Raw genomic sequence first — 27,409 nt, 5'->3', positions numbered from 1 at the left:
CGAAAACTTAAAGTATAAAACAGAGTAACGGAAAGAGACCTATCCTCCTGAGAACCCCGGTAGTTAGTAGGTAGGTTAGGTTATTATGTCTCACGAACGTTTAAATTCGATTAACCCTGGTTCAATTTTTTGTACATATTCCAGAAGCTATTTTGAACTTTTTGTTGAATAACAAATTAAGAAATAGTAAAATAAGAGTGAGAGTGAGAAGATAGTTTTAGTAGTAGGTACCTAGTATAAGAAAGTAGGTATAAGAAATTTGTCTCCAGTACTACAGAACTGCTAGTGTCGTAAGCAGGTAGGTATGTACCTATCAATGGGTACCTAGGTACCTACTAGACAGAAAGCAATAAAAAATACTTAAAAAAAAATATGGGATGAGATCTGCTGTGCGTTACTTTTTTTTTCGCAACCAATATTGTAATACCTACTATTAAATGGTTCGCTAAAATGGTTACAATTGGTCTGAAGTCACAATATGCTATTGAAATATTTGTCAATTATTATTCGTTCACCAAAAAAGTACGAGTAGCCATATTGCATTAAGTGCGGGTGAAAATGAAATTTGTAAGCATGTTATCGGTAAGCGTCAGAAACAGACTGTTTAATTTGAGTAGATGTACACATGTTGCATTCTTGAGCAATGAAGTATTAAGTAAGTAGTAAGTACAAGTATCGTATTATGTATTTTGCAATTTCAAAAAGTAAGTAGCTAGATTATGAAAAGTAGTTTATTATAAAACTTGAGTTATCTCTTATTTATCAAACAAATAATCTTAAAGACAAATAGCTAAATCATTCACCAAAAATATCTTTATATATCCCGCTTGAAATTCTGCAAAGTTAAAAAGGTACATGTATAATTTTTAGGGTTCCGTAGCCAAGTGGCAAAAAACGGAACCCTTATAGATTCGTCATGTCTGTCTGTCTGTCTTTCTGTCTGTCTGTCTGTCTGTCTGTCTGTCTGTCTGTCTGTCCGTCTGTCCGTCTGTCTGTCCGTCCGTATGTCACAGCCACTTTTCTCCGAAACTATAAGAACTATACTGTTGAAACTTGGTAAGTACATAGATGTATTCTGTGAACCGCATTAAGATTTCACACAAAAATAGAAAAAAAAACAATAAATTTTTGGGGTTCCCCATACTTCGAACTGAAACTCTTTTTCGAAGAACTGAACTTCGAACTGAAAACTGAAAACTTTTTTTTTCATCAAACCCATACGTGTGGGGTATCTATGGATAGGTCTTCAAAAATGATATTGAGGTTTCTAATATCATTTTTTTCTAAACTGAATAGTTTGCGCGAGAGACACTTCCAAAGTGGTAAAATGTGTGTCCCCCCCCTAAAAGAATGATAAAACTAAAAAAAATATATGATGTACATTACCATGTAAACTTCCACCGAAAATTGGTTTGAACGAGATCTAGCAAGTAGTTTTTTTTTAATACGTCATAAATCGCCTAAATACGGAACCCTTCATGGGCGAGTCCGACTCGCACTTGGCCGCTTTTCTTACTTGCCCTGGTAGCTCTTAATCCTACTACTAATCTATCAACAGCCACATGTTTACTAATTTGGCAGGTACGTACTTAAGTTTGCAAAAAACAGAAATGTTTGCAAAACCAAAACTGGTTTTGGGCTAAATAAGGTGCTAACCTACCTAAAATATTTATTTCATTCTTTCGTGTTTGTTAAACGGCAACACGGTGTCTGTCTCTAGTCTGGATAACCATTGCTTTCATTAGGACAGGCACAAATTTGAAATTTCTATTGCCCTACTTTCCGCGTCTCGTCTACTTCTTCTATATAAAATTTGCCAATTTTAATGATTTCATTTGCTGGACCAAATTGACAATGACACATTTTATTAACACTAGGTAATTATGAAAACGTAACAACGTGAGTTATTACTATCTAAGTATGTACCTAGTATGCGTCGCGATAAACTATACTTAAATATTACGGGTAACAAGTTTCCTAGAAAATGGCCTTTTGGACCTCTGAAGTACAAGCATGGTGATGTACATCGCCCTTTATGTAATGCAATAGTTGTTCAATCACTGTTAATTAAGATATTACGGCAGAAATTAAACATAAACTTTCTTTATTGTTCATCAGAGGGCTGTGGTGTGTCCTCTTGCTGCTCACGGCTACATCTGCGCAGTCTCAGCCTCCACATGTCGTGTTCATCATGGTGGATGACATGGTCAGTACTAACAACTCATTATTATTGATCATCATCTTCCTCGCGTTGTCCCGGCATTTTGCCACGGCTCATGAGATTCTCATCTTCATCTCATTCTCATAACGGAGATGAGATTTTCTTAGGTAAGTACTTAAACTGAGGAGTGCGTTGTCATGTCATATGTCAAAACTTTTACGAGTAATACCATTGACCGGAAAACCAGTTCAGGCTCTAAGGATGCGAGGCCAAGGACATTATGGCGTTTACCTGCGGTAATTAATGGGTTGCGTAACGAGGCGCCTGCGCAACTGTGAGTGCGGAGCATGCTAATGATCCTTCAGCTGCGTTCAGAGGGTCTGGTCGACACGTCAGTGTCAGGGGCGTGGCCAATATGCAATTTTTTTTATCGAAAAATGCTATCGAACGGTAAAGTTTTTCGGAATGAAGCATGTAAAAAAAGTAATAGTTATTTTCACTACACCAGCTCGGAAAGGCTTACTTTGCACTTCAAAAACTGATAGCAAAGTTGCATTTTATTCACATGTGAGGTAAAGTAATCAAATGCAAATTTTGAGTTGTTTTCTAATGTTTGCTGGTAGAATTGACTTTTAAATGATGATTTTGGATGATAAATATTTAATAACATCCATTTGGATTTGACTTAGTTTGATTTTGTTTGATATTTTACATTTAATATTTGCTTCGGGTTGATGGTGTGGTGAAAAATTTTGTGTTTCACTCGGGGGCAAATTTTGTTTAACCCTCGTGCTTTGAAACCCTCGCAACGCTCAAGATTCCATTTTTCGAATCTTTTTCTCTTTCTCTTCTCTCTTTCTCTTTCTTTTTGGAATCTTTCGCTTGCTCGGGTATCAATATTAGCACGAGCGGTTAAACAACAACTTTGCCCCCTTGTAAAACAAATATGTAACTATTGTGCAACAAGAGAGCAAAGTTGGATATTTTTTCGAGAGCTTATTTTGAGTCCTGTGCAAGCGAAAGATTTATAATAGATTCAAGAGCGTAGAGATGAGGTGTGTGTAGCATTATTATTACGTTTACGTTTGGAAGTAGGTACATGTACTTTTAATCGAGTCTATATTGTAACTGTTCTCACGAAGCAAGCATAAAACCTTATAACTAAACGTAATAATAATGCTACACACACCTCAGCAAGTCAGCAGCAGCCACATGGATGGATGGCTTGGACATGGCGCTGGGTCACTGGCCATATTTCGCTTCCATAATTGAGGACCGGCCTTAATACATGAGGCCTTTCATTTTTCAGATTGCACCGGTCACCTCTCTCCACTTTAATCAGGCTTTAACATTAAAACTGTAAACTCACACTTTCCAAAAAATTTAAACTTGTTCCCAGTGTTCCACCGACTTTAAATTGCTGCAAACAAATAACTTCGGTATTACAAGCAATGCTATGGTATTATAGGACTGGTCTCATGATAAGCACGTAAATTGGCCATAGCACTAACAAAATAATGTAATACTGCGAGAATATTACAGGCTCGTTACAAAGAACGTCGGCCGGACATAAGAGCTTGTATCGGAAATGAATTTTTTGTCAAACCTATTTCTAGTTAGTACATTGTACAATTTTAGTTTACTGTGACGTGATTATCTAATAATTGCAGGGATGGAACGACGTGTCCTTTCACGGCTCGAATCAGATCCTGACACCGAATATCGACAACCTGGCGTACCAGGGCGTGATCCTACAGCAGTACTACAGCGAGCCAATCTGCACGCCGGCCCGCACCGCCCTGCTCACGGGAAAATATCCTATGAGACTTGGTAAGGACTTTTAATTCAACCCGGAGGGCCGTCTAATTAATTATACCAAGGCGCGAAATATGGCCTTTAATGACGACTCGTTTTTCATCTCTTTCTGCAGAATTATTCTTTTGTAGGCAAGTGAAACATCGTTCAGCTACTTTCTATAAAATTGCCCTGTAAAGAGTGCCGTCAATTCCAACTTGACGTCATTGAAAGTCTATTCTTGGAAATATATTACGTTTAGAAAACTTTTTAGCATTGACTTCCTGGTATTATAGTAACCTAGCTACTTGTATTAGGCTAGGGCATCATTCTGTAGCATCATCATAACAAGCCCCATTAAAAAAAAGAACATAATTTATTTGCGTCTTAGTCCACACCGCGCTATTCATATGAAAATATCTTATGACACTTATTATAGTTACGCATTTCTTTATAACTACAAATCTTGAAAACCAAGACATGTATGTATGTAAACACTTCATTGTACATAAGACAGGTTAAGATACAATTAAAAGAAAGTATACAATGTACAAAGGCGAACTTATCCCTATAAAACCACACCTATAAAATAGACAGACATACCTATAAAATATAAAAACAATAATACCGTGACTTCATATAAAATAAGTACCTATAATATGTTTAATTGTGTAATCATAGCAACCGCAGTAATTATAATTTTCTGACCTTTTTTTTGCGGCCTTTGCAGAGAAATATAATAATTATGGTGCATCCATTTTAATTACTTTAATACCCGAGATACTGACACGACTGAACAGTGAGTTATGTTAGTTATTGGTTAGTAACAGATACCTACCTATGTACGGGAACGGAACTGTAACACATGAACATATTATGTAATATAAATTACATATCAACTCTTTTAAGTTTTTAACACCCTAAAATAGATAGATAAAATACTCATTATTGGCACACCTCAGTAAAAGATACTTACAGGTTAAAGGAAATAATAAAAATATATCGCATTATAGGTTTTTCGTAACTAATGTTTCTCGATTTCAGGAATGCACGGAGCTCCTTTATTCAACTCAGAAGACCGTGGCATACCACTCACGGAGCGACTGCTGCCCTCCTACATGAAGGAGATGGGGTACGCCACTCACCTCGTGGGCAAATGGCACGTCGGCATGTCCAGAGAAGAGTACCTGCCTACGAATAGGGGCTACGACTCGCACTACGGCTTGCGAGGAGGCGCCATTGATTACTATACCTATAACAAAATAGATGAGGTGAGATACTGACAAGAAATTCTAATACAACGAAACGCACCCAAATACATATAAACAACAACTTTTACTTCGTGTTCTCTCCTGTGGGCTGTAAATAGATTTAATCTAATTTGTATTCCTTATCCCGACAAGGACTTGGGAGTATTAAAAGTTAAAACTTTGGCAACACAGGACAAAAGTATCGGGAACAAAGTAATGTCTTTCAAAAGTGTAAGGCTCAAGGTGTCTATAAGTTTCGGAAACAGAAGAGTCCCTCTGAGAATAAAATAAGATTTTTTTAACCTAAATGTCATTTATTTTATTTCACAACATGGACCATGCATTTAATATTTACTTCTAATTCTACCGTTTAACTGAGGCGGTCGGTAAGAAGTAAAAAAGAAAAATGCAATAAACTAGTTTTAATACCAAAATTCAGCTACCTTTTACTAGAAAACAACAACACTCCTATTGGTTGAAAATATATCTATAACTTTGAGTGAGACCTGCCCATGATTTGTTTGAAAACGCTGAAAAAATCCTACCTACATATCTCTTTTGCATTTTTTTCAGTGGCCAAATGGGAGGCAGATGTTTGGGGTGGATTTGTTTGACAACGATATACCGCAAGACTCCGAAACACGATACATAGTTGATGCACTCACAGACCGAGCATTGCGGGGTAAGTAAATACATATTGTATTGGTAATAAGTTAATTACCTAATTACGTGCTATCGTTTGGCAAAGCCAATAAGAAGTTTTTAATAAATAACTAAACTATCATTGGCTTTAGTTTAGATTACCTATACACTATAATTGAATAAATACTAAAAAGGTAAAAATAGATTGTTAATGAACATCTTGTAATCGAATTTAAACTGTTGTGAGACGTACTAACATTGAATAATTTTATGGTTTAGACTCACTTGTTTTAAGTCACTCGCGCGACATGTTTCGGAGAGCCTAGGCCTCCTTTCTCAAGCACGAACAGTGCGAGCATTGCGGCGTTTTTCGGAAATGAGGTTACAAGAACAATAATGTAACTATTTTATTCAAATAAGCATCTCCCTGATATCTAACTAAGGAAATATGTTGTATTTCTGTATCGTTGCGTTGAATTTTTATTTTATTTTTGGCACAATCATGTCTCACACGCGATTGCTTTGTCCTGTTGGGAAAATACTTGGCCCCCTTAGTGCAAAGAATATAAGAACATTAAACTTTTTCCAGTGATCAACGGTCACAACACCTCTCAGCCGCTGTTCCTGCACATCGCGCACAACGCGCCGCACGCAGGCAACCCGGGCGCGTCGCTGCAGCCACCGCTGTATTCTTCCGTGAAGAATGCACATATCGCGAACCCAGACAGACGCCTGTATGCAGGTTGGTTTGAATTTGAATCTCATCAATGGTATAAAATTACAATAGTTGATATATACTATGACGCTTGTAATACAAGCCATAGCGTTTATGTATTCCTCCGTGTATAAATTATAGAAAGCTCAATTCGCTTACCCTGACTGACGGCTGTATGCAGGTTTTCAAACAAAGTAGTCATCGATTCTTAATCGGATCAAAATTTAAAACATGCTAACATTGCTCGCATAAATATAACGGCATTTGCTTCCTTTTGCTTGAAAATAAGAAGATTTTGAGCCATTTTAAACCAATTTCAAATTTTAACACGCCAATTCACAAGTTTTGAAATTGGAGCACATTTACATATAATAAAACTTACTGATCCAGACATTATTGTAATTCTCAATTCCACTTATTTTTTCAGAGGTGGTGACACACTTGGATACCAGTATTGGACTGGTCGTCGAAGCTTTATTGGACAGAAATATTCTCGACGACACTATAATAGTATTCGCCTCAGACAACGGCGCGCCTACAAATGGAATGTACAACAATTGGGGCATCAATTTACCGTTCAGAGGGAAAAAGTATACACCATGGGAAGGAGGGGTCCGGGTCCCGGCTTTCATATGGCACTCTTCGTTCAGACCTAGAGTCTGGCCTGGCCTGATGCATATCACCGACTGGATGCCTACTCTGGTAGCAGCAGCAGGTGGAGCAGTTAGTGAAGATATTGATGGCATAAACCAATGGGACTCTATAATACAGGACGGCGAATCAAATCGCAGGGAACTGCTAATAACTGTTGAAGACAGCGCAAATAATGTTTATGCAGCTTATAGAGCAGGAGACTATAAAATTGTAGTAGGTAACGTCACAGGCGTAAGCAATGGTTATTACGGGGCACCATTTATGGTGAACAAACGACAACCGCCGGAATACTTCCCTATATTAAGAACTTGCGACGCAGCGAGAGCCCTCGAGACTTTGGGCATGTATCTGGACGCGGATGAGGTGCAAGCGATGAGGAGGGCCACGGCCGTTGTACAGCTGGATAGAGTTCGGGATCCCCAACCTTGTGAACCTACACCAAGTAAGTTGAATGCCCATTTATACAGCGTGCTTCCTGTAACAGGAGCAATAAATTAATCTGTAGGCTGTACTCCTCAAACTGACCAACATTTATTCAGCAACTTTTGAAAATAACTCATGTTTTGATTTTTATTACACTTTAAAGTCTATTCTAAGACGCAATGTATTGCAAATTTTGTTATGTTTAAAGCGTGACAAGCAACGTCAAACACACTGATGTCAGCGTACATTGAAGGCAATATTTATTTTGTATGAAACAGAGGAAGTCTATAGGATTCATAATTTTTAAAAGTTGCTGAACAAATGTTGGTCAGTTTGAGGAGTACAGCCTTTACTTTAATTTATTGCTCCTGCTACAGGAGGCACCCTGTATAGTCGTCGTGTACATCCTAATTGTGTTGCATTACAAATCAGCCTTATTTTGGCTCAGTAATAGTGACTATCTCGTCTTGCGTCTATAGATCATATTAGTTGCATGAAAATTGGAGCTCACAGTGTTCATCAACGCCGTTATACCACGCACTTTTTACATAACCAACCACTATAACTTCTTGAAAACAAAAATGACAAAATCACTGTAAATAGATATCCTAAAATCACCCAAGTATGATTAAAAACTAACTTTAATATATCTTTGTGTAGGCATAACCATACTAACTATTGTTTAAATGACGCACTTCTGAGGCCAGAGAAATGAGAGAAATAACTCAAACAAAAATGACACTTAATCTTTTGATACTTAATCATGTAGGTTAGTAGCATTCGACTATACGTAGTTGAGTGTTTTTACGGTACCTACATATGTAGGTGTAAAACATTGCTACTGCAACAAACTGCATAGCTAAATACCACTTTATTTTTATTTACCTATCACCTATGCAACGTCTCATGACTTAACAATGACAAAAGATCACTTAGCAAGAACGGTTGCGTTTGCGTCTATAGCATGTTCCGAAATCAGTTCGGCAAACTGTCGCAACTATTGTGGCACGACAGTCACTTTCTCGCGAGTCACATGACTCAAAATGTCTACACTATGGTAACCAACGTACAATAGCTTCGAAACCTAGCTCATATTAATAACAATAATACCTTTGGAACTTATGTAAATTTCTTATTAGCTTTTCGAAGAAGTTAAATATCGGGAGTAGGTAAATATGACTAATTGATGATGAAGGCTAAATCCCAACAAGTCCTAGTGTCCCTCTTGGTTGGAAGGTCTAATAGCAGTCTAAAACCTAGTACCTATTTACACTAAGATTCTGGGTTATATTTTACTGGGTTACACCAATCGTTTAACCTCGATATTAAGATCCGACAACACAAAATCTATGTTATGACTCAAAATGTGTTCGTTTTCAGCTCAAGGTTGCCTATTCAATATAGTTCGGGATCCAACGGAGAGTCACAATTTGTGGACACAAGCTAGTAGTATAGCGGCTCTGCTGACCAGCAGACTCCGGGCTCTATGGGCCACACAGCTTCGACGAGGGCCTGTCGTCCTCCAACCCCAGGCTGACCCGGCAAACTTCAACTACTTCTGGATGCCCTGGGTCAACCAGGCTACCAACGTCACGGCCAGGTTAAGCGGAGAAATCAATATAACAAAGACTGAATCAATCCCTGACAGTACGAATACCACCGTGGCCATAATGGTCAACTGCAACGGCACAGTGGGCATTAGAAACTTTTTGTGCATTTTAAGAACGATTCTGTAATTATTTATTATTGTAGGTTATTTATTATGTTATGTTTTATTTACTTAGTGTTGTGATTTTATTTATAAATAGTGTGGTTGTTACAGCAAACACCTCCCGTGTTGTATACAACTAGATAAAGACTTAATTGAGTGTTTTTTGAACTAATATAATGTGTGATATAGCATAAGGAAAAAATACATGTAAGTAATAAGAACATTATGATTTTTATTAATATTCATAGAAATCCTGAAATTTTTCTCTGTTTGTAGAAATATATACCAAAATTGAGTTAAATTATTATAAATGTCATATAACGACTGTCACTGGACATATTTCGATCCATTTTGAGGATCACACCTGCAGCAGCGTGATATATCTACACACTGTGCATTCGTCCCGATAATCGACTAAAATTTTGTGAGTCTCCTTTTTCAATAATTTTAGTAGGTAAGTATAACAATTGTGCTTGTGCTAGGTGTGCTTTTTGGATATTACGTTTCAACATTATAGCAGGTTCCTATTGGAGATACACCTCTCTTTGCCAATTTAGCAGCCGTACAGCTATATTCGAACTTTAAGATACGTCAAATATTAGATATCCAAACGATATGGATTGGATATCTAATAGATGATGTGATGTCTAATAGATATCTAATAGATATCTAGTTCAAAACCCGAATCGGGCCCATAATACACGAATATGCCGTTAAACAATCTCTAGATTATATACTCTCTAGATTGTCTAGATAACGGTACTCGTAATCTTCCCGGCTACAAACGAACATATTTAGCAGCATTCAAAATCTTAAAATATTTTATTGATTTGATATAAATACGATGTACATATGCGCTCAGTGGATCCCGTTCGCGTTTATTCATTTTCACCTCAGCAGCTCGAACAAGGGTACTTTGCTAATTAAAAACAGTGAGCAAAATGCGATTTTGCTCACTGAGTGAGACAAAATGAGCAAAATTCGATTTTGCTCACCCAGTGAGCAAAATGCGATTTTGCTCACTGTTTTTAAGTACCAAAGTACCCTTGTACTACGAGCTGCTGAGGTGAAAATTTAATTGTTGGTATATCTTAAGAAAACATGAGTGAATAGAGGTAAGTGATGAAGAAGGAATACATTTTTCGGGTTCTCTAATATGTTCTCACTGCTGAGGTGAAAAGTTTTGTGAACTACACGAGATCAAAGTTATTTACATCTCGTGCGCTTTTGAGTCCCTTACTACGCTCAAGATTCTAAATTAGATTCACTCGCTACGCTCGTGAATCTAGTATAGAATCTTTCGCTTGCACGGGACTCAAAATAAGCACTCGAAGAAATATCAAACTTTGATCTCTTGTTGTACAAATAACTATTGTTAGGTACTAAAGAAGAGACGCTTAGCACGAGTAATTTCATTGACCCGCCAGTTTCTATATCTATCGCACGCGCTCAGTAGGTAATTAAACAAATCAATAGTAATAAGTGTTTGGATAATTTATATTAGAGTCTAATCTCAAGTGAAAATTAACATGAGAATGACATAATGACATTATGCATACTCGTTTTAAAGTGACAATCCATTTCCAACCGCAGCTGCACTACTGTTAATTTTACTATGGAAATTGACAGTAACAGCGATGCGTTCAGTACCAGTAGTGCAGCTGCGGTCAGAAATGGAATGTTACCCTTAAGCTACGTACTCGAAACTCGAATATCACTACGCCGACCGGACTTATCTCCACATTTGATACACGGACGGTATCGGGGGGCAATTCGAACGTATATTTAGATATTTAAATAATGTATTTTAGTTATCATTCAAGCGTGCATTTCGCTCGTACCTATTAGCGCGAGCGAGACGCACGGGCGAATGACAGGGAATGATTACAAAGTGAATATTATTATTGATGTCAAAATATAATTTGAATTGGCCTCTCGGTCGGCTTCTCTCAGTCTTGTGATCTGCGACAATGTAGCTAGGTTTATTGTATGTAGAAATATATTATTTATTGAAAATATCAATTAAAAATAATGGCAGAGTTCTTGCAAACGAGATGTGTAGTGATAGTAATAATTGTGATGACTCTCGGGGTAAGAGGTCAAAGTAATGTAAAGCCGAATATTGTTTATATACTTGCAGATGATTTGGTAAGTAAATAATCGCTGGTTATTTTATAATAAATAGTTCATAACGTCATAAGTCCTTCTTTTATATTAGTGAAACTTTTTCTAAGAAAAGGCCTTAAGGTCTAAAATAAGCCTATAAATATTTACATTTAGAATTTATTTGATGCCGTGTTTTCTTTGATATTCTAAAAGTTTATTAACATTTTATTTAGGACTGCACCGACCGTCTCATGGGGGGGTATAGAGGGTATAGTGTTTTCTAATAAACCAATTAATTTATGTATAGGTAAATCAGTATATTACAATTGTTGTCCTACTGATTCCCCAACTTGTAGTCTTGGTCACATAGTTTTAGTTTGTTTATTTTATGCTTTGTCAACTAAACAACTAAGGGTGGCCACATTCACTTTTACGACTTAACACATTTATACTCATAAGTATTTTAAATTATCTTCTGGATACTAGGGGTGCACATGGGCTGTTAAATAGTATAAAACAGTGTGAAAAGCAACTCAACAGTGCTGTTTACGGACTAGCATTTCAAGTATGACTCACACTAGTACGGTACAGGTTCGGGCCTAGGCGTCCGACACTTCATTTTCTATGATGGGTGATCCGTGATCACGTGATGCTTTATATGGAAAACGCGCGAAGTGTCGGACTCATTGGCCCAGATTCCGTTCTAGCGTGAGCCGTCCTTTACTTCTTCGATCATTCATAATGCAGTGTCTATGAAGTCTGCATTGTAGTGACCAGGCGGCCTAGCCAAGGTGACAATCGCTATCGCTTTGTCTCTATATCACTCTTCCATATTAGTGTGACAGTGACAGTCGCGTTTCGTTCGCTACGGAGCGTTAGGGATTGGCATGTTGTCTACGGGGCCAGGTGCAGCAGGTATATTGTTACCACGGTGCAGGGCTGGGACGACGTGAGTTTCCACGGCTCGGAGCAGGTGCACACGCCGAACATCGACCTCTTGGCGCGCTCCGGGGTGGCGCTCCAGCGCTTCTACTCGCACTGCCTGTGCACGCCCTCGCGATCGGCACTGCTTACTGGAAAACATGCATATACTTTGGGTGGGTCATAAATAAACTATAAATGAAATATGAAATATCTGTAAGTTTTGATAGGTACTAAAAATATATAAGGTGCTAGAAATCACGCAAAGCACCTTTGTTTTTTCCCAGATAAAAAAAAATGTTCCGTCCCCTCGATGCTGCAGTACCTAAGAAAAAAGGTTTCAATATAACTATAAATAAATAATAAATAAATAATTCATTGTCTAAAAGGGCCTCTGCGCTGTTGGCTTCGGCCCCACGCATGCCTCCCAAAGGTCCGGGACCTCATTGTCCCGAGATATGGTAAGGCCAAACAAAACATTATGAAAAACCTAACCAGCAGCAGCGGGGCGGCCCAAGCTGCCGGTGGTCAGGGCCGCAGAGAGAGAAACCGCCGGACTAACCGCGCTGTGTCAAAACTACGTTACTATATTAATACTACTAGATTATAGTATAACTTTGGGAAGCTGACTTTGTCAGTAAAAAGAAGCAGGCGTGAAGGGTTGGGAGAACAACAAATGTTGACTTAAGCACTGTTGGCGCAGGTTCTTGAGAAATGATGTAGTCGACACGATGTGGATTTTTACAACGTTTAATTATACTGAGCGATTAAATTACATGATTTTGAAAATCAAATATATATGGACGCGCGACCGAGCTATGCGTGGTGTCGGCGTCGTAGCGGATTGGAGAATGGCGGCCTGTCGCCGGCCGCGGCACCGTGTAGATGGAGCGTGTATGTGTGCGCGCACGCACACATGGATGGAGCGTTAACAGGCTGCCCCCCTTGGGTCAGGAGCTGCCTGATCCAATGTTGATGGAAGTGGGCAGAGCCGATTGTATGCTCTGCGTAGGGTCCCCGTAGTGGTGAGGACGTCGGCGACGCGGTTGACGCCGTCGCTGCCCGGGTGGACGGCTGTGACTCGTCCGAGCAGCCATCGGTATGGTGGTAGGCGGTCATCCTTGATGACGACCATCTCGCCCAGCTGTGGATGCGCACCCTGAGTGCGCCACTTGCTGCGGGACTGGAGCTCTGAAATGTATTCTTTTGAGTATCTTTTCCAAAAATGAGCCTTGAGCTGTTGCACCCTCATGTATTTGGAGAGCGTCGTAAGTGGTCGAGTTTCTTCCACCTGGGGTGCAGGTGGCAATGTGATCGTTCGCCCAATTAGAAAATGTGCTGGACATAAAGGAACTAGATCTGAAGGATCAGAAGAAAGAGGAGTGAGAGGTCTAGAATTAAGTATCCCCTCTATATGAACCAAAACCGAATTCATGTGTTCGTAGTCTAAATTTGTCATAGATAGAACGCGTTTCAAGTGATATTTTACAGACTTGACCGATCCCTCTGCCAAACCGTTAAAATTTGGACTGTAGGCTGGGGCGAATTTGAATTTTATTTCGTTTTCTGCAGAGTAAGCCGTTATGTCAATACTGGTTTCTTTTAAAAATTTAGCTAGTTCATTACATGATCCTACGTACTGAGTACCGTTATCTGAAAATAAAATTGCCGGCTTACCTCTGCGGGCAATAAATCGATTTAAAGCGGCAATGAAACCTTGAGACGTCAGATCGGTGACGAGCTCGAGGTGTACTGCTCTCACTGCCAGACAGACAAACACAACTATGTATGCCTTCATTAGTTGAGCGCCGCGACCTTTTCTGTTCAATATCAGGATAGGACCAGCATAATCTGTGGCAGTGTGTGTGAAAGGGTGATCTGCGTGCAACCTCTGTGCAGGAAGTGAACTCATGATAGGCTGGTAAGTACGACCTGAGAAACGAAGACAAGTTAAACAGTCATGTGTTATCTTTCGACAAAGGTTGCGACCGCTTATTATCCAGAACTTATGGCGTAACATGGATAATAGCAATTGGGGTCCTGCATGTAAAAGTATTTTATGGTAATGTTGTACCAATGTTTTTGTTATGTGGTGAGATGCATGTAGCAAGATAGGATGTTTAGTATCGTAATCGTAGTTTGAGTTGGATAAACGACCTCCAACTCTGATAAGGTTGTCCTGGTCAATAAATGGATTTAATTTTATTATTTTATCCTTTGTTGTCAGTGTGCCCTTAATGAGGAATGAAAGTTGTTTGTTGAATGTTTCTGATTGTACCTTTTTACATAAATAAATCAATGCTAATTTTAATTCTGAAATGCGTAATGGACCTACTCGTTTGTTTTTATTTTGACAATTGTGTTTAAATCTGTACATGTAAGCTACAACGCGCTGCATTTTGCTAAAGTTTGAGAACCGTTCAGTGAAATCATTTTCCTGTATATCTGCAGCTGCTGAAAAATGACAACGAGTTTTAATTTCAGGCAAATCAGAAACATCCACACTTTGAGGCTGCAAAGGCCATTGAATGTCTTTTTGGTGTAAAAAATGTGGGCCTTGGAACCACAAAGTTGAATTTTTGAGCTGTAAGGCATTTTGACCTCTAGACCCTATGTCAGCAGGGTTCATATCTGTTGGGACATAGTGCCATGCTGATGGGTCAAAGGCGTTAGTAATTTCAGTGACTCTGTTATGGACAAATTGTTTAAGCTGTTTTTTACAAGTTTTTAGCCAGCCGAGCACAATGGTTGAGTCACAGTGGAAATATATCGAATCAATTTTTAGGCGTAATGAATTTACCACCTTTTTCGTTAGCTGTGTAGCTAGGAGACTACCGCATAATTCTAATTTTGGAATAGTTAGTCGTTGCCTTAGTGGGGCCAATTTGCTTTTTGCAACAAGCAAATGTACATGTACGTTACCGTTTTTAGACACTGTGCGTATGTATACGCAGGCAGCGTAAGCTTTCATTGATGCATCACTAAATGCATGTAATTGAACAGTTATGAAATCGTCGCATAATGCTCTGCGAGGAATTTCTATTTTAGAAATATCTGGCAAGTATTTGACAAACTGGTCCCATTGTGACTCAACCTCGGCCGGTAGCTGAGAGTCCCACGGAATGTTTTGAGACCAAAGAGCCTGGAGTATGAGTTTTGCCTGTAACATGCAAGGGTTTATTAAGCCCAGTGGGTCAAACACTTGTGCTATTGTGGACAAAATAGTGCGTTTTGTTTTAGGGTTTTGCATTGTATGTGGCAATGAAAACAATAATGTGTCTCGTTTACAAGCCCAAAGTAGGCCTAGAGTTTTGGCATATTCATCATTGTTAAGATTTAATAAATCATCATCATCATTGTTTTCATTTATGATTTGAGTTAGAATGGACGGTTTGTTAGACCGCCATTTTCGTAAATGGAAATGAGCGGGTTCTAGCTCGCTAATGACATTTTGACATGTATATATGAGTGTTTGTTCATCATCATGACCAGTGATGTAATCATCAACGTAAAAGTCATGCAAAATCGTTTCGCGTGCAAGTTCGTCCTTGCAATCGATACCTAATTGTTTTAGTGTTCTTGTCGCTAACCAGGGAGCTGAGGCCGTGCCGTATGTAACCGTGTTTAGTTTGTACTGTTTAATTGGTTGTGTGGGATCAGACCGCCATAGGATTTGCTGCAAACTTCGTTGATCATCTCTTACATAAATCTGTCTATACATTTTAGCTACATCGGAAGTTGCAACAAATCTATGTTGTCTGAATCGTATGAGAATGCTCAATAAATCGTCTTGTACAACCGGGCCTATGTGTTGAATGTCATTGTATGACTTTCCTGAGCTTGTGACGGCTGATCCATCAAAGACAGATCTTAATTTTGTTGTGAGGCTCCCCTCGCGTAAAATTCCATGATGTGGAAGAAAATAAGAGAATGTATCGTTTTGAGAGTCTATATTTTCTGACATATGACCTAACTGTAAATATTCGTTCATAAATTTAGTGTATTGCTCTTTGAATTCCGGTTCCCGTTTAAATTTGCGCTCTAATGAATGAAATCTTGTTAAAGCTTGTTCTTTAGAGTTACCTAACACCTCGGGGGACTCTTTAAGTGGTACAGTTACAATGAATTTCCCATCCGAGTGACGCGTGGTAGTACTTGTAAAGATTCGTTCACACTCGCTATCAGCTTTAGATTTGTTATAAACCTTTTCAATGTTAGAGAAACCGTCATTATCAAAAAAATTGTTTAGTTTGTGATTTAGCTCTGTGTTAGAGAAATGGCAGTGGACTGTATTTTGTTTAGTTTTGTTTGAGTTTGGTAATTTGACTACTAGCCACCCTAGCTTTGATTCAACTAGTAATGGTAGATTCTTGCCTAGGGATATCTTATTTAGGCAAAGTACATCCCAAAATATTTCAGCGCTCAGCAGCATCTGCACCTCTGACGGTTCCGAGAATGATGGGTCCGCGAGGTGGATGTGAGAGGGAATTTCGAAAGCATTGCAATTAATTGGATTAGTAGGTATGACATCGGTGATCCGAGACAAAACATGGCAATCAACATCGGTTGTATAATTGCGATCATAGAGTGACGATATAGTGACGTCACATTTTTTAGTGACTTTTGTAGATTTGTCCTCCAGTAGGTTAACTGAGGTAAATGCGGGATAACTGGGTATCCCTAATTGTTTTTGTAAAGATTCTGTGATGAACGAAATAGTTGATCCGTTGTCTAACATGACACGGACCTTGTGTGTTTGACCAGACTGGTCTTGGACACTGATTATAGCAGTGGAAAGAAGAGCTTGGCTGCAATGTATGGAAGATAGTGTGATGTTGTCTTGTACAGGTTTAGATTGGTCCTGCACGCATGGTAAGACACAGTCACTTTTAGATGATTTGCTAGCCAGTGGTTCTGTGGATTGAGTGTTAATGTGTAATAGAGTGTTGTGACGTTTGGTACACAAACGACATGAACTAAGTCGACAGCGTTGTTCGTCGTGCCCTGCGCGAAGACAATTAGTACAAAGACTCAACTGGTTTATCTTTTCGATGCGAGATTCTATCGGCATAGCTTTGAATTTAGGGCACTGGTATATAGTGTGGTAGTTAGCGCATACAGGGCATTTATGTTGTTTTTGTTTAAATGAGTCATTTACGACAAATGTTCTTGGGCGGTTGTGCGTGACGTCACTGAACCTACGAGGAACTTTTGATTGCGTCTGAGCCTCTTCCATGGTTTCAAGGAGGTCCGCACGACCCTTCAAGAAATTTGTGAAATCACTAAACGTGGGAATACCTACAATTTTGTTACGTTCGGTTTCCCAATCGCGCATTGAGACTGCATCAAGCTTACTAGACATCATATGGATAATTAAAACATCCCAGTGTTCAGTAGGTAATTTTAATGTTTTTAAGGCTCTCAAGTTTTTATTTACCCAGTCTATCATGTTACGCAAGGCTTTGGAAGACTCTTGAGACACTGGCTTTATACTGAACAAAGCATGAATATGATTATTTACTAAAATGCGATCGTTGTTAAAACGCTCGCACAGCAAGTCCCAAGCAACATCATAATTCTCAGTTGAAAACTCTAGTGATTTAATGATTAACGACGCACTGTCTTTTAAAGAGTTCCTTAGATAGTGGAACTTATGGATTTTAGGTATGGATGTGTTATCGTGTATTAGTGATTTATAAGTGTCATGGTACTCTAGCCAATCCTGATATCGACCAGAGAAAGTCGGGAGATGAATTGTTGGAAGTTTAATATTTGGCTTACTTGAGAATACAGCATCACCTGATCCCGCCACCGATCCGCTGTCGTGCACCGCAGAGGCAGGTCCGGCGGGCGCGGCATGTTTGCTGAGCAGGTCTTGCGCAGCAGCCATGGCGCCGAAGTACCGGGCCTCGAACGAAGTCCGCTCTGCGTACTCCTCATCTGGAATTTCCGTCAAGCTTTCTATATCGTTTTGTATGGAATCGAAATCGTTATACATTTCTGACATTTTGGCATGTCGCATAGTAAGCTCATGCATTTGTATGCTATTAAGCTCACTGCTAGGTAGCAAAGCATTTAAATAATCTTTGAAAACAGTCAGCTTTGCTTTGAAGCTGGCTCGGCTTTTCTTTAGTGTTTTTAAATTGTCCATTGTGAAGTTTAAAGGAAGATAAAATTAATTAATCGAACGAAATATATTGCAATTATTATTGAAGCTTGCGTTAAAATGCTATATGGTACGTGAGAATAAAAACGAAATAAATCTCAAACTGCCCTACAGCTGTAAGAAAAATAATGATTAAACACGCGGTAAATGAAGTCAACTATTGTGCAAAAGAGTGAAAACTATTGGAAATATACTTAAATTTTATGCGAAGCGTGATTAAGCAGGCAGAAGGATAGTCAAGCAAACGTGCGCACAATCCACGCCCGAAGTCCCGTTACTCGAGACAGCGCGCGGTCACGTAGGCAGGCGGCCGGCGAGAGTGGACTTTGACCCCACGCCGGTTCTGGAATGTTCGAATAAAAATTAGCTAAAATTTCAATTATTGTTCTGTATTGGCTCAAATGGAGGCAACACAATCTTCTAGACCTCTGAAAACAAGATACAGAAGCTACTTTGATTTCGATTTGAACAATGAAAAAGATCGATGTGAATTTTCGATTTTAAAAGAAGGAAAATATTTAGTTATAATAGGCAACAGACGGAATTATAGCACTAATTGGGATTTTAGATTGAAATGAAACCTTTAGGTAGTGGTTTCGATGGAAAAGAGCACAGCACTTTGTATGAAAGGCACAGTGAAGTGAAATTAAATCGAAATAATTGGAACGAACTTACACAAATGCAACTGCAAACCCTTTTCCTGGTGTATTCTCGTTTGAATATTGTAGACTCAGGTGTAGACTGCTTGAATCTTCTTGAATTTGGTTGAAGCTCCACGTGTCCAAATCCAAAATGTCGACTCCTTTGTTCGACCGCGCCGATGAATTCCTTTGTCCTCCTTTAGATAGTGGATTCCAAAGCCTCATCCGGCTCGAATCTGTTGGCGCAGGTTCTTGAGAAATGATGTAGTCGACACGATGTGGATTTTTACAACGTTTAATTATACTGAGCGATTAAATTACATGATTTTGAAAATCAAATATATATGGACGCGCGACCGAGCTATGCGTGGTGTCGGCGTCGTAGCGGATTGGAGAAAGGCGGCCTGTCGCCGGCCGCGGCACCGTGTAGATGGAGCGTGTATGTGTTCGCGCACGCACACATGGATGGAGCGTTAACAAGCACCTTTTCCTACTGTCAAAGTTGGCCAGACTATAAAGACATTTTTTTTTAATAATTCAAATGGCGCGTCCACGCTATCTGGACCGTTCGAGAAAGTTGCGGGCTCATAAATGAAAAATGAAAAACATTATTCAGGCTCCACGACGGAATACTTACCTCCACTTCAATGTCAATTACCTCTGTATTAAATATTAAGAAACAGCGTTATTGCGTCCACTTTAAATTTAATGTACAAATTTCAAATTTTCCTTATTATGTCGTTAATGTACCTACATTACAGGCATGCAAGGTTATCCTCTCGTCCAGAGTGAGGACAGATTTCTGCCGCTAAACGAGAAGATTTTACCACAACATCTGAAGGAGTTGGGTTATTCGACGCATTTGGTGGGAAAGTGGCATGTGGGTTTGTCCCGGTCGGCGGTTCTGCCCACGGCGCGTGGCTTCGACACACACTTCGGGCACCGAGGCGGATATATTGATTACTATGAGTACACGATTGAGGAGTCGGTAACTATTCCAGATATGTAACCTTTACTTCTTTATTGACTAAACTAAAGTAAGTCGTCTAACTTAAAATTTGATTTACCTGACAATTTCTTAACCTTCAAAAATTGTATCATACAAAATGTACTATTATTTTCAATCAAATAACACCATTTGTGTAAGTATTTTTTTAAGAAATTAACTTTACTAATCACATTTAAAGTTTTGTCCCTATTTACCCGAGCCATAACTATTCGTCCCGGTTGACGGTACCTACTTAAACCCTTGTAAGACTGGTTTTAAATTTGATGTGTTTGCAGTTTGTAGTTCTTTAATTGATTTTGTCAATGCCCACGCGATGAAAACTGAAATTAGTCTAGGAAGGTATAGAGTCGGTGCGGAAAGAGAAGAATCGTGGAATGTATGGGGCCCAATACATTCCACGACTCTTCTCTCTCCGCACAGACTCTAATAATAATTCTTGTACTGGCTGTTTATAGCGATAATAGCAACTACATATAGTACCTACAATGGGTAAACAGAGCGAGTCTCGAATTGAAAACTGAAGAAACATTGTATGTACGTCGATACTATGAGGGCGATTCGAACTTTATAATTAAAGAAATGTTACTGTTGCCAGCTGACACATCATATCCGTAACACGAAATAAATATCCGAATAGGCCTCTATGACTTCTAATCTAACCTATACAAGTAAATACTGTAGGTAACAACTTTGTTCAAGTATTATTCAGGCTTTGTTCAAGTACCTATTATTCCAATCTCCCACGCAACTCCAGAATATGACGAAGAGAACTAATAAACATAACTCCCGGTTTTGTATACCTGTTTATAACTTTGTTTATTAAAATATAGTCACCAAACTATAAGTGCACTACCTATATGTATCGGATTTTTCAAGCCGCTGTTACTTACTTGGTTAATTTACGCATGTAGATCACTTTCACGACACAGGCTTAGCCTAGTGTGGAAGTCGTCGATAATCTGCATACTGTATTTAAACAATTCTTCTTGGTTAATAAATATTTTTTACTTTTACTTTAAGTAGTAAGCTCCAAACTATTCTTATTTTTATTCTTAAATGTCCTTAGAAATGTTAAAATAGTTTCTGTATATCAGTTTTTTCACCGGTTTTTCCCTATTTTATGGCTAGTGAGAGAAAGAAGAATCGTTACGTACAAGTGTCTTGTTGATTGATGTTACAGTGGAGCTCTGGGACCGTGTCCGGCTACGACTTGTACAGGAACGAGACTCCCGCGTGGGACTCCACGGGCTATGTCACCGACCTGTACAGCCGGGAGGCTACGTCAAGTAAGCTCAGATTATGTAGCTTGGAGTAGGTAATTAGAAATTGGACGGACATCTTGTTACGCGTGGAATTGTTTTTGTTTCGACGCGAACTATGTACAGGATGTAGTGCATAATTGTTTTCCATCGTATTTTTTGGGAAAGGTTCGTATTTTTCATCCTAGTTCAGTAAATGCCAGGACTTTTTGTACCGAGACTGACTGAAATAGCAAGACATGTTCGTAAGTTTCCGTGAACATACGATGGAAAATAATTATGCGCTACATCTGTACTTCATTAATCCTTCAAATCCACTAAATCTGTGTTCAAATCACACAAATTATGACAGCGGAAGCCTCTTTGACTCCTTTCATTATGGTTCTGGTTAGGGAAAAAATTGAAAAGTTCATAAGTTATGTTGTTTATGACCTACATTAATAACAAAGGGTTAAGAGATAATATCCAAATTATTCTAGTGTTATCACTTTGTTTATTGCTTGAATATTTTAGTAGTATATTTGTTTCCTAAATATATCGTTACACTAATTAAGGAAGCCTTTGAATAATAACACGGCTGTAACGCGTAGGGATAGTTTACATAAAGTTCATCGTCATCATTTGGGATGATAACGACAGAGAATAACCCTCAAAACGATTGTATGCTGCAGTAATCGAAGCTCACGACCCGTCGTCGCCGCTGTTCCTGATGGTGGCGCACAACGCACCCCACGGCGGCAATGATGGCGCCATCCTCCAGGCGCCGCCGGACGAGGTGCGCCGCATGCGCCACGTCGAGTCACAGCAGCGGCGCATACTAGCTGGTGACTTTAATTAAATACTAGCAAGTGACTTTAAATACTAGCAGGTGATTTTAAATACTAGCAGGTGACTTTAATTAAATACTAGCAAGTGACTTTAAATAGTAGAAGGTGACTTTAAATACTAGCAGGTGACTTTAAGAGAGTACCGTCAACCGGGCTGAAGACGCGTGAACAGGGGTATTAACCGGGAATGATAATTACCTAATACCTGAAAATTTCTTATACAAATTCAATCATGCAAAATCTACTATTATAGGTATGTATGCGGTGCAATTTGTGTCCATAGATTTTAAGTACATAGTACCTAGTAGTAAAACACTCTATTGTACAGAAAAGAAACATAAAATAGTAAAAAACACTCATCATTAGTACAAAGGCGAACTTACATATCCCTTATTAGATTTTAAGAAATTATCGTCAAAATATAAGGTGAACAGGCACCTTCTGGGCAGGCTCGCTCCATCGTAGGCCACGTCTTCGCCTCGGCTAGTCTGTGGCCATGAGTAAGCCTATTTATAATATAAAAAAATAGTTTATTATCTCTAAATTTCGACAGTTAAGAAAACGGATGTTTTAATATCTGTTTCTGTTAGGTATTACATATTTTGGCATACTCGGTTATTCGGAATTGACACTCAATAAAATAGACTACACAGTAAAGCAAACAGTCAAATTGAATGTTCTAATAACTAAATGTACTTATGCGTGTCGAACTATAGAATAAAAGTAATCTATTTCGTACAGTCGACTACAAAGAGATGTATCCACTTTTTCACTTTATTACAATGCTGTAAGGTGAAAAAGTGGATACATCTCTTTGTAGTCGACTGTACCTAAACTAGATCATTCGTTATCTAAACTAGATCATTTCATATCAACGTGTATCTACTTAATGTACTGATAGTGATAAATAATGTTTTGTTCCAGCCATGGTCAAAAAACTAGATGACAGCGTGGGCGATATAGTAAAATCACTTTCCGATAAAGGGATATTGAACAACACTATCATAGTGTTCACATCGGACAACGGTGGCATGACGTCGGGGTCCTCCCTGAATTATGGATCTAATTGGCCGTTGAGAGGGATTAAAATGTCTCCATTCGAAGGCGCCGTGAGGGTAACCGGACTTTTGTGGAAGGCAAATTTAAATCCCGTGAGCCGGGCTTGGAATGGGTATATGCATATTTCGGACTGGCTCCCGACTTTGCTCCACGCGGTGGGTGCCGACCCTCCGCCAGGTATAGACGGGTTTAATCAATGGGACAACATAATTACAAATACGTCATCCAAGCGAAACGAAATATTTGAAATCGATGACTACCATGGTTTCTATATGATTATATCGGGAGAGTACAAATTAATTACAGGGAGTGTGATAAAAGAATACAGTAATTATCAGGGCCACGATCTTAGGGGGATTATTGGAAGCCCTCCCTCATACGTCGATGCTATAAAGAAGAGCATTGTGTATTCCGTTCTTCAAAATAATGGTCTAGAAGTGAACATGGCAGATGATGAAATAAAGAAAAGATATAAAGTCGATTGCTTAAAAAGTACAGATGAACGAGACGTGTCATTATGTTACCCTGAAAATGGTAGGTATATATTTAATTAATAACTATAAGTAATTGGTTTTGAACTAAAATTACCATATATATTCATATTCGATTTCCTTTCTTTTTCCTTCAGGAACCGTCTGTCTCTACAATTTAATTGAAGATCCTTGCGAAACGAAGGACATTTCAAAACTATATCCAGACATTGTGCAGCAACTGCTTCAGAGATTGGAAACTGAGAAGAATAGAACAATACCTAGGATCGTGCCAATGGTGCGAGACCCCAGGTCTCACCCGAGTCAGTTTAACTACGCCTGGTCGACGTGGGCAGATCATATTAAATAACATCTCGTCACAATTATTGGAAGTGGTCTAACTATGTGTATGTCAATGAGGATCATTAGTACCTAACCTAGTTATTACGACACATGTGAGTCATCGAATGAAACTTTATGTAGAAACGGTTTGTTTGAATTATTGTGTCGCGTTTGTTGTTAGGTTTGAATAATTGTATCTATTACACTTCATTAACCCTGCGGCAGTTTCAGATTTATCTTCGTGACCCTCGTGAGGGCCTGTATTGACAGGTACTGCTACTGTGTACTACTTTCCAAAATATTTAACACGGTTGTAGCCGCCGTGCAGGTCAGGAGCTCAATTTCAAAAGCTTGAATTCTTAGTGAACTGATATAATATAATCTTCCAAAGATACTGGTTACAAGGGTTCTTGCCAAAACGGTTAAATGTAGAAGTGGTGCAGTTATTGTATGAAGGCTGATGAGAGAGTGATTTGCAATATTTGATGAGTACAAAAGGTGGTTTAAATTTAGGTGCCTCTAATTGGCCGCGATACAAAGTATTGTGGAGCGCTCCTATTGGTGCTTAAGAAAAAGCTTCCGAATACTAGCCGAGCCCGACGGCCGCGTTTAGCTACTGCATTAGGAATATAGGTATTGAGATTTTATACAAATATAAAGGTTGCGTTCGCAACAACGGTCCTGAAGTCTATGCTAATTTTTTAATGATATATTATATTCAGAAAAGGATACTAATTTAGGCACTCATTGAGAAAACCAATTTTTTCAATGATTTTGGTTTAATTTAGCACAGAAATAGAAAAGGTTTGCAACAATTGGATATACCTAGTCCTTTTAAGGCCTGTGCACACGCAGCCGGTGTGCACAGGCCTTAATCCGGCCGCGCAACTGCAAAGAATCGGGTACCTACTCTCCAACAGTAAAATAAAATGATAACTACTAAAGTTTGAAAAGGTTGTTGTTTTGTTTGGCTGTCCTGGAGGGCTATGATGCTTTGTCACCAAATCATTAATCATTTATTGCGTGATATGTGAAATACCTGATAAGTGATTAAATATGGTAAAAAAGACGCGAGGATAAAGTACAAGTGACTAATGATAGCGTGACATGATTTGGGCTTTTGAAAAATCAATTTTAATCTCGATGACTTAAGGCCTATTTTAAAGAATAGATTACTTAATCACATTCCACCACTTATCTACTTTTGCCATTGATCATAAACATCATCCGTGGTTTGAGCTTTTGAAAAATCAATTCTAAACAAGTTTACTTAAAGCGTATTTTAATTAATGACATCCTATCACCACTTATCCACATGTGACATTTATAGTTAAAAGTTATCCATGGTTAAAGCTTTTGAAATATAAATTCTAATGGCGTTTATTTAAGGTGATTTTTAAAGTGAAACCGATTAAGGTAGACCCGGCTGCAATACTTAATTAACGAAGGCTGATATTTGCTTGTAAATTCATACAAAGTTTTAAGGACAGTAGATCTTATTAACCTCAAATACGGTGAATTGTATACGTCAAACCAAAGAGTAAAGTAAGTACATATATAGGTAAGTATATTCGCCCGTGTTGGATTTACATGGGATTTACACACTGTATAAGATTACAATAGGGAATATTACGCAAAACTCTGCGTAGAGGACGTCACTAGCACAATCACTAGGCCTACTGAGAAACACGAAAATCGAAATTTTTGTTTCTGCCTCTCTATCACACTTATTGGATCGATAGAGAGGCAGATAAAGAAATTTCGATTTTCGCGTTTCGCGGTAGGCCACCTGTCAAACAAACCGCCTTGTTGCATCAATGTCATAGTGAAAACTTGTCAAAAAACTGTTTAAGGCATATAGTATGTATAAATTACTCCATGGTTTAGGAGCTGCACTCTGGCGACAGAACATTGCAGTAATATTCCCTATATTCCTTCACAATGGTCATTTTTTTAGTGTACCGCACAAACTTTGTTCGCGGTACACTTATTTTGTGGCTGAAGTTATTATGACTCACGAGTCTCACGACAGTATCAATTCGAAAAAAAGTTTACGTGCACATGTAAAGGCCCTTTTCGTGCGTAGCACGGGCCGCGTGCTCGAAAATGGGGAATGTGGATACAAACACTTGATGTGCACCGTGCGTGGCGTGCGCAGCAGTGGGTTTCCGGCTTAATACGTACCTATGCGTCTACAGAGGCAATGTCTATGAAGGTAAGTACTTAAAAATGTATACTACTGACACTGGTACTCGGTTGATTTTCTTTGTCAATATTGACATTCGTTCATGTTAATTCGTGTATGTACAACTATATTAGCAGAAAATTTGGTATACTTATTATACTACTATAGTCCGTCAACCAAATCTTGTCAGTAGCAATGTAAAGCAAACTAAAGTAGGGCAACACTCAAAGAGCAGTATTGCGCTAAGAAAAGCAGCAATGTACATCGAACCAACAGTTTTTTTTTCCGCTGAGCGCGCCCTGCGTACGTCAATTCAAATTGTCACTCGCGGTTTATTGAAAAAAATTGAAACATGGACGGACAATTTAAAAGCGATGATAAAACAATGTTAATCAAAATGATGAACAAATTTGAAGATATCAAAAACAACTCCCTATTGTAGTGCTTATATTCTCTTTGTTCCCTATCTATGTCTTCTAAGTTTACTAAAATAAAATCATATCAAAATGCAGATAATTAGATAGTGCATATATTTGTTATTTACAATATAATATGCCACTTGTTAATGTAAATTAGTGTACTGTTCTGGATGAATATGACATACCTGTGTAATTTTTTTGATTGGTATATATTGTACAATATACATATTAAAAATAAAACAACTGATATTTGGGTGTTTATTTAATTTAAAGGTAAATAAGATAAGGGTCACTTTTCGACTTGGTTGCGTTGTACACGTACATAAACCGCCATAGGTAAGTATTGTCTGAAAAGATACTACCTACTACGAACGCCTTATATTGGGCAAGATTTAATCCTGCAACAAACATGTATGGATTAGGTAGATATTGCGAAAGAACGGCGATATAATCAAGGCTCTTAATACTGTTTAAAAGGTTTACCTTTGTAAATAGTCACAACTGATTGCTGAAAATATTAGACATGTGGGCCTATGGACGGTTTCCAGGACACAATTTATGGTCTTGTTGGATAGATTTAGGCATACGTTTTAATTTTATTTATGCCTTTTAACCCTAAAACAAAAAAACTGAACATAATCTTAAAAGTTCGAAA

At 38.6% G+C, this 27,409-nt stretch overlaps 3 protein-coding genes across 3 annotated transcripts in view; 2 read left to right on the top strand and 1 right to left on the bottom strand.

Annotated features, from left to right (window-relative positions):
- LOC134649610 (thioredoxin domain-containing protein) overlaps positions 1–27,409 on the bottom strand; it is a 270,242-nt gene that overhangs the window by 104,171 nt on the left and 138,662 nt on the right. The gene's annotated exons all lie outside the window — the stretch shown is intronic.
- Positions 2,109–9,466, top strand: LOC134649443 (arylsulfatase B-like). Its single transcript, XM_063504195.1, has 7 exons — positions 2,109–2,206; positions 3,832–3,991; positions 5,000–5,226; positions 5,779–5,887; positions 6,437–6,589; positions 6,990–7,658; positions 9,020–9,466. The coding sequence occupies exons 1-7, from the start codon at positions 2,192–2,194 to the stop codon at positions 9,373–9,375; spliced, it is 1,689 nt and encodes a 562-aa protein (XP_063360265.1). The 5' UTR covers positions 2,109–2,191; the 3' UTR covers positions 9,376–9,466.
- On the top strand, positions 11,349–24,214 carry LOC134649442 (arylsulfatase B-like). The gene is made up of 7 exons (XM_063504194.1): positions 11,349–11,498; positions 12,394–12,553; positions 19,946–20,172; positions 21,374–21,479; positions 22,124–22,276; positions 23,204–23,872; positions 23,967–24,214. Exons 1-7 carry the CDS (start codon positions 11,382–11,384, stop codon positions 24,176–24,178), a joined length of 1,644 nt encoding a protein of 547 aa, XP_063360264.1. The 5' UTR covers positions 11,349–11,381; the 3' UTR covers positions 24,179–24,214.

The sequence above is a fragment of the Cydia amplana genome, chromosome 7 (assembly GCF_948474715.1).
Source record: "Cydia amplana chromosome 7, ilCydAmpl1.1, whole genome shotgun sequence".
NCBI lineage: Eukaryota > Metazoa > Arthropoda > Insecta > Lepidoptera > Tortricidae > Cydia > Cydia amplana.
This window is presented reverse-complemented; position numbering and strand designations above follow the sequence as displayed.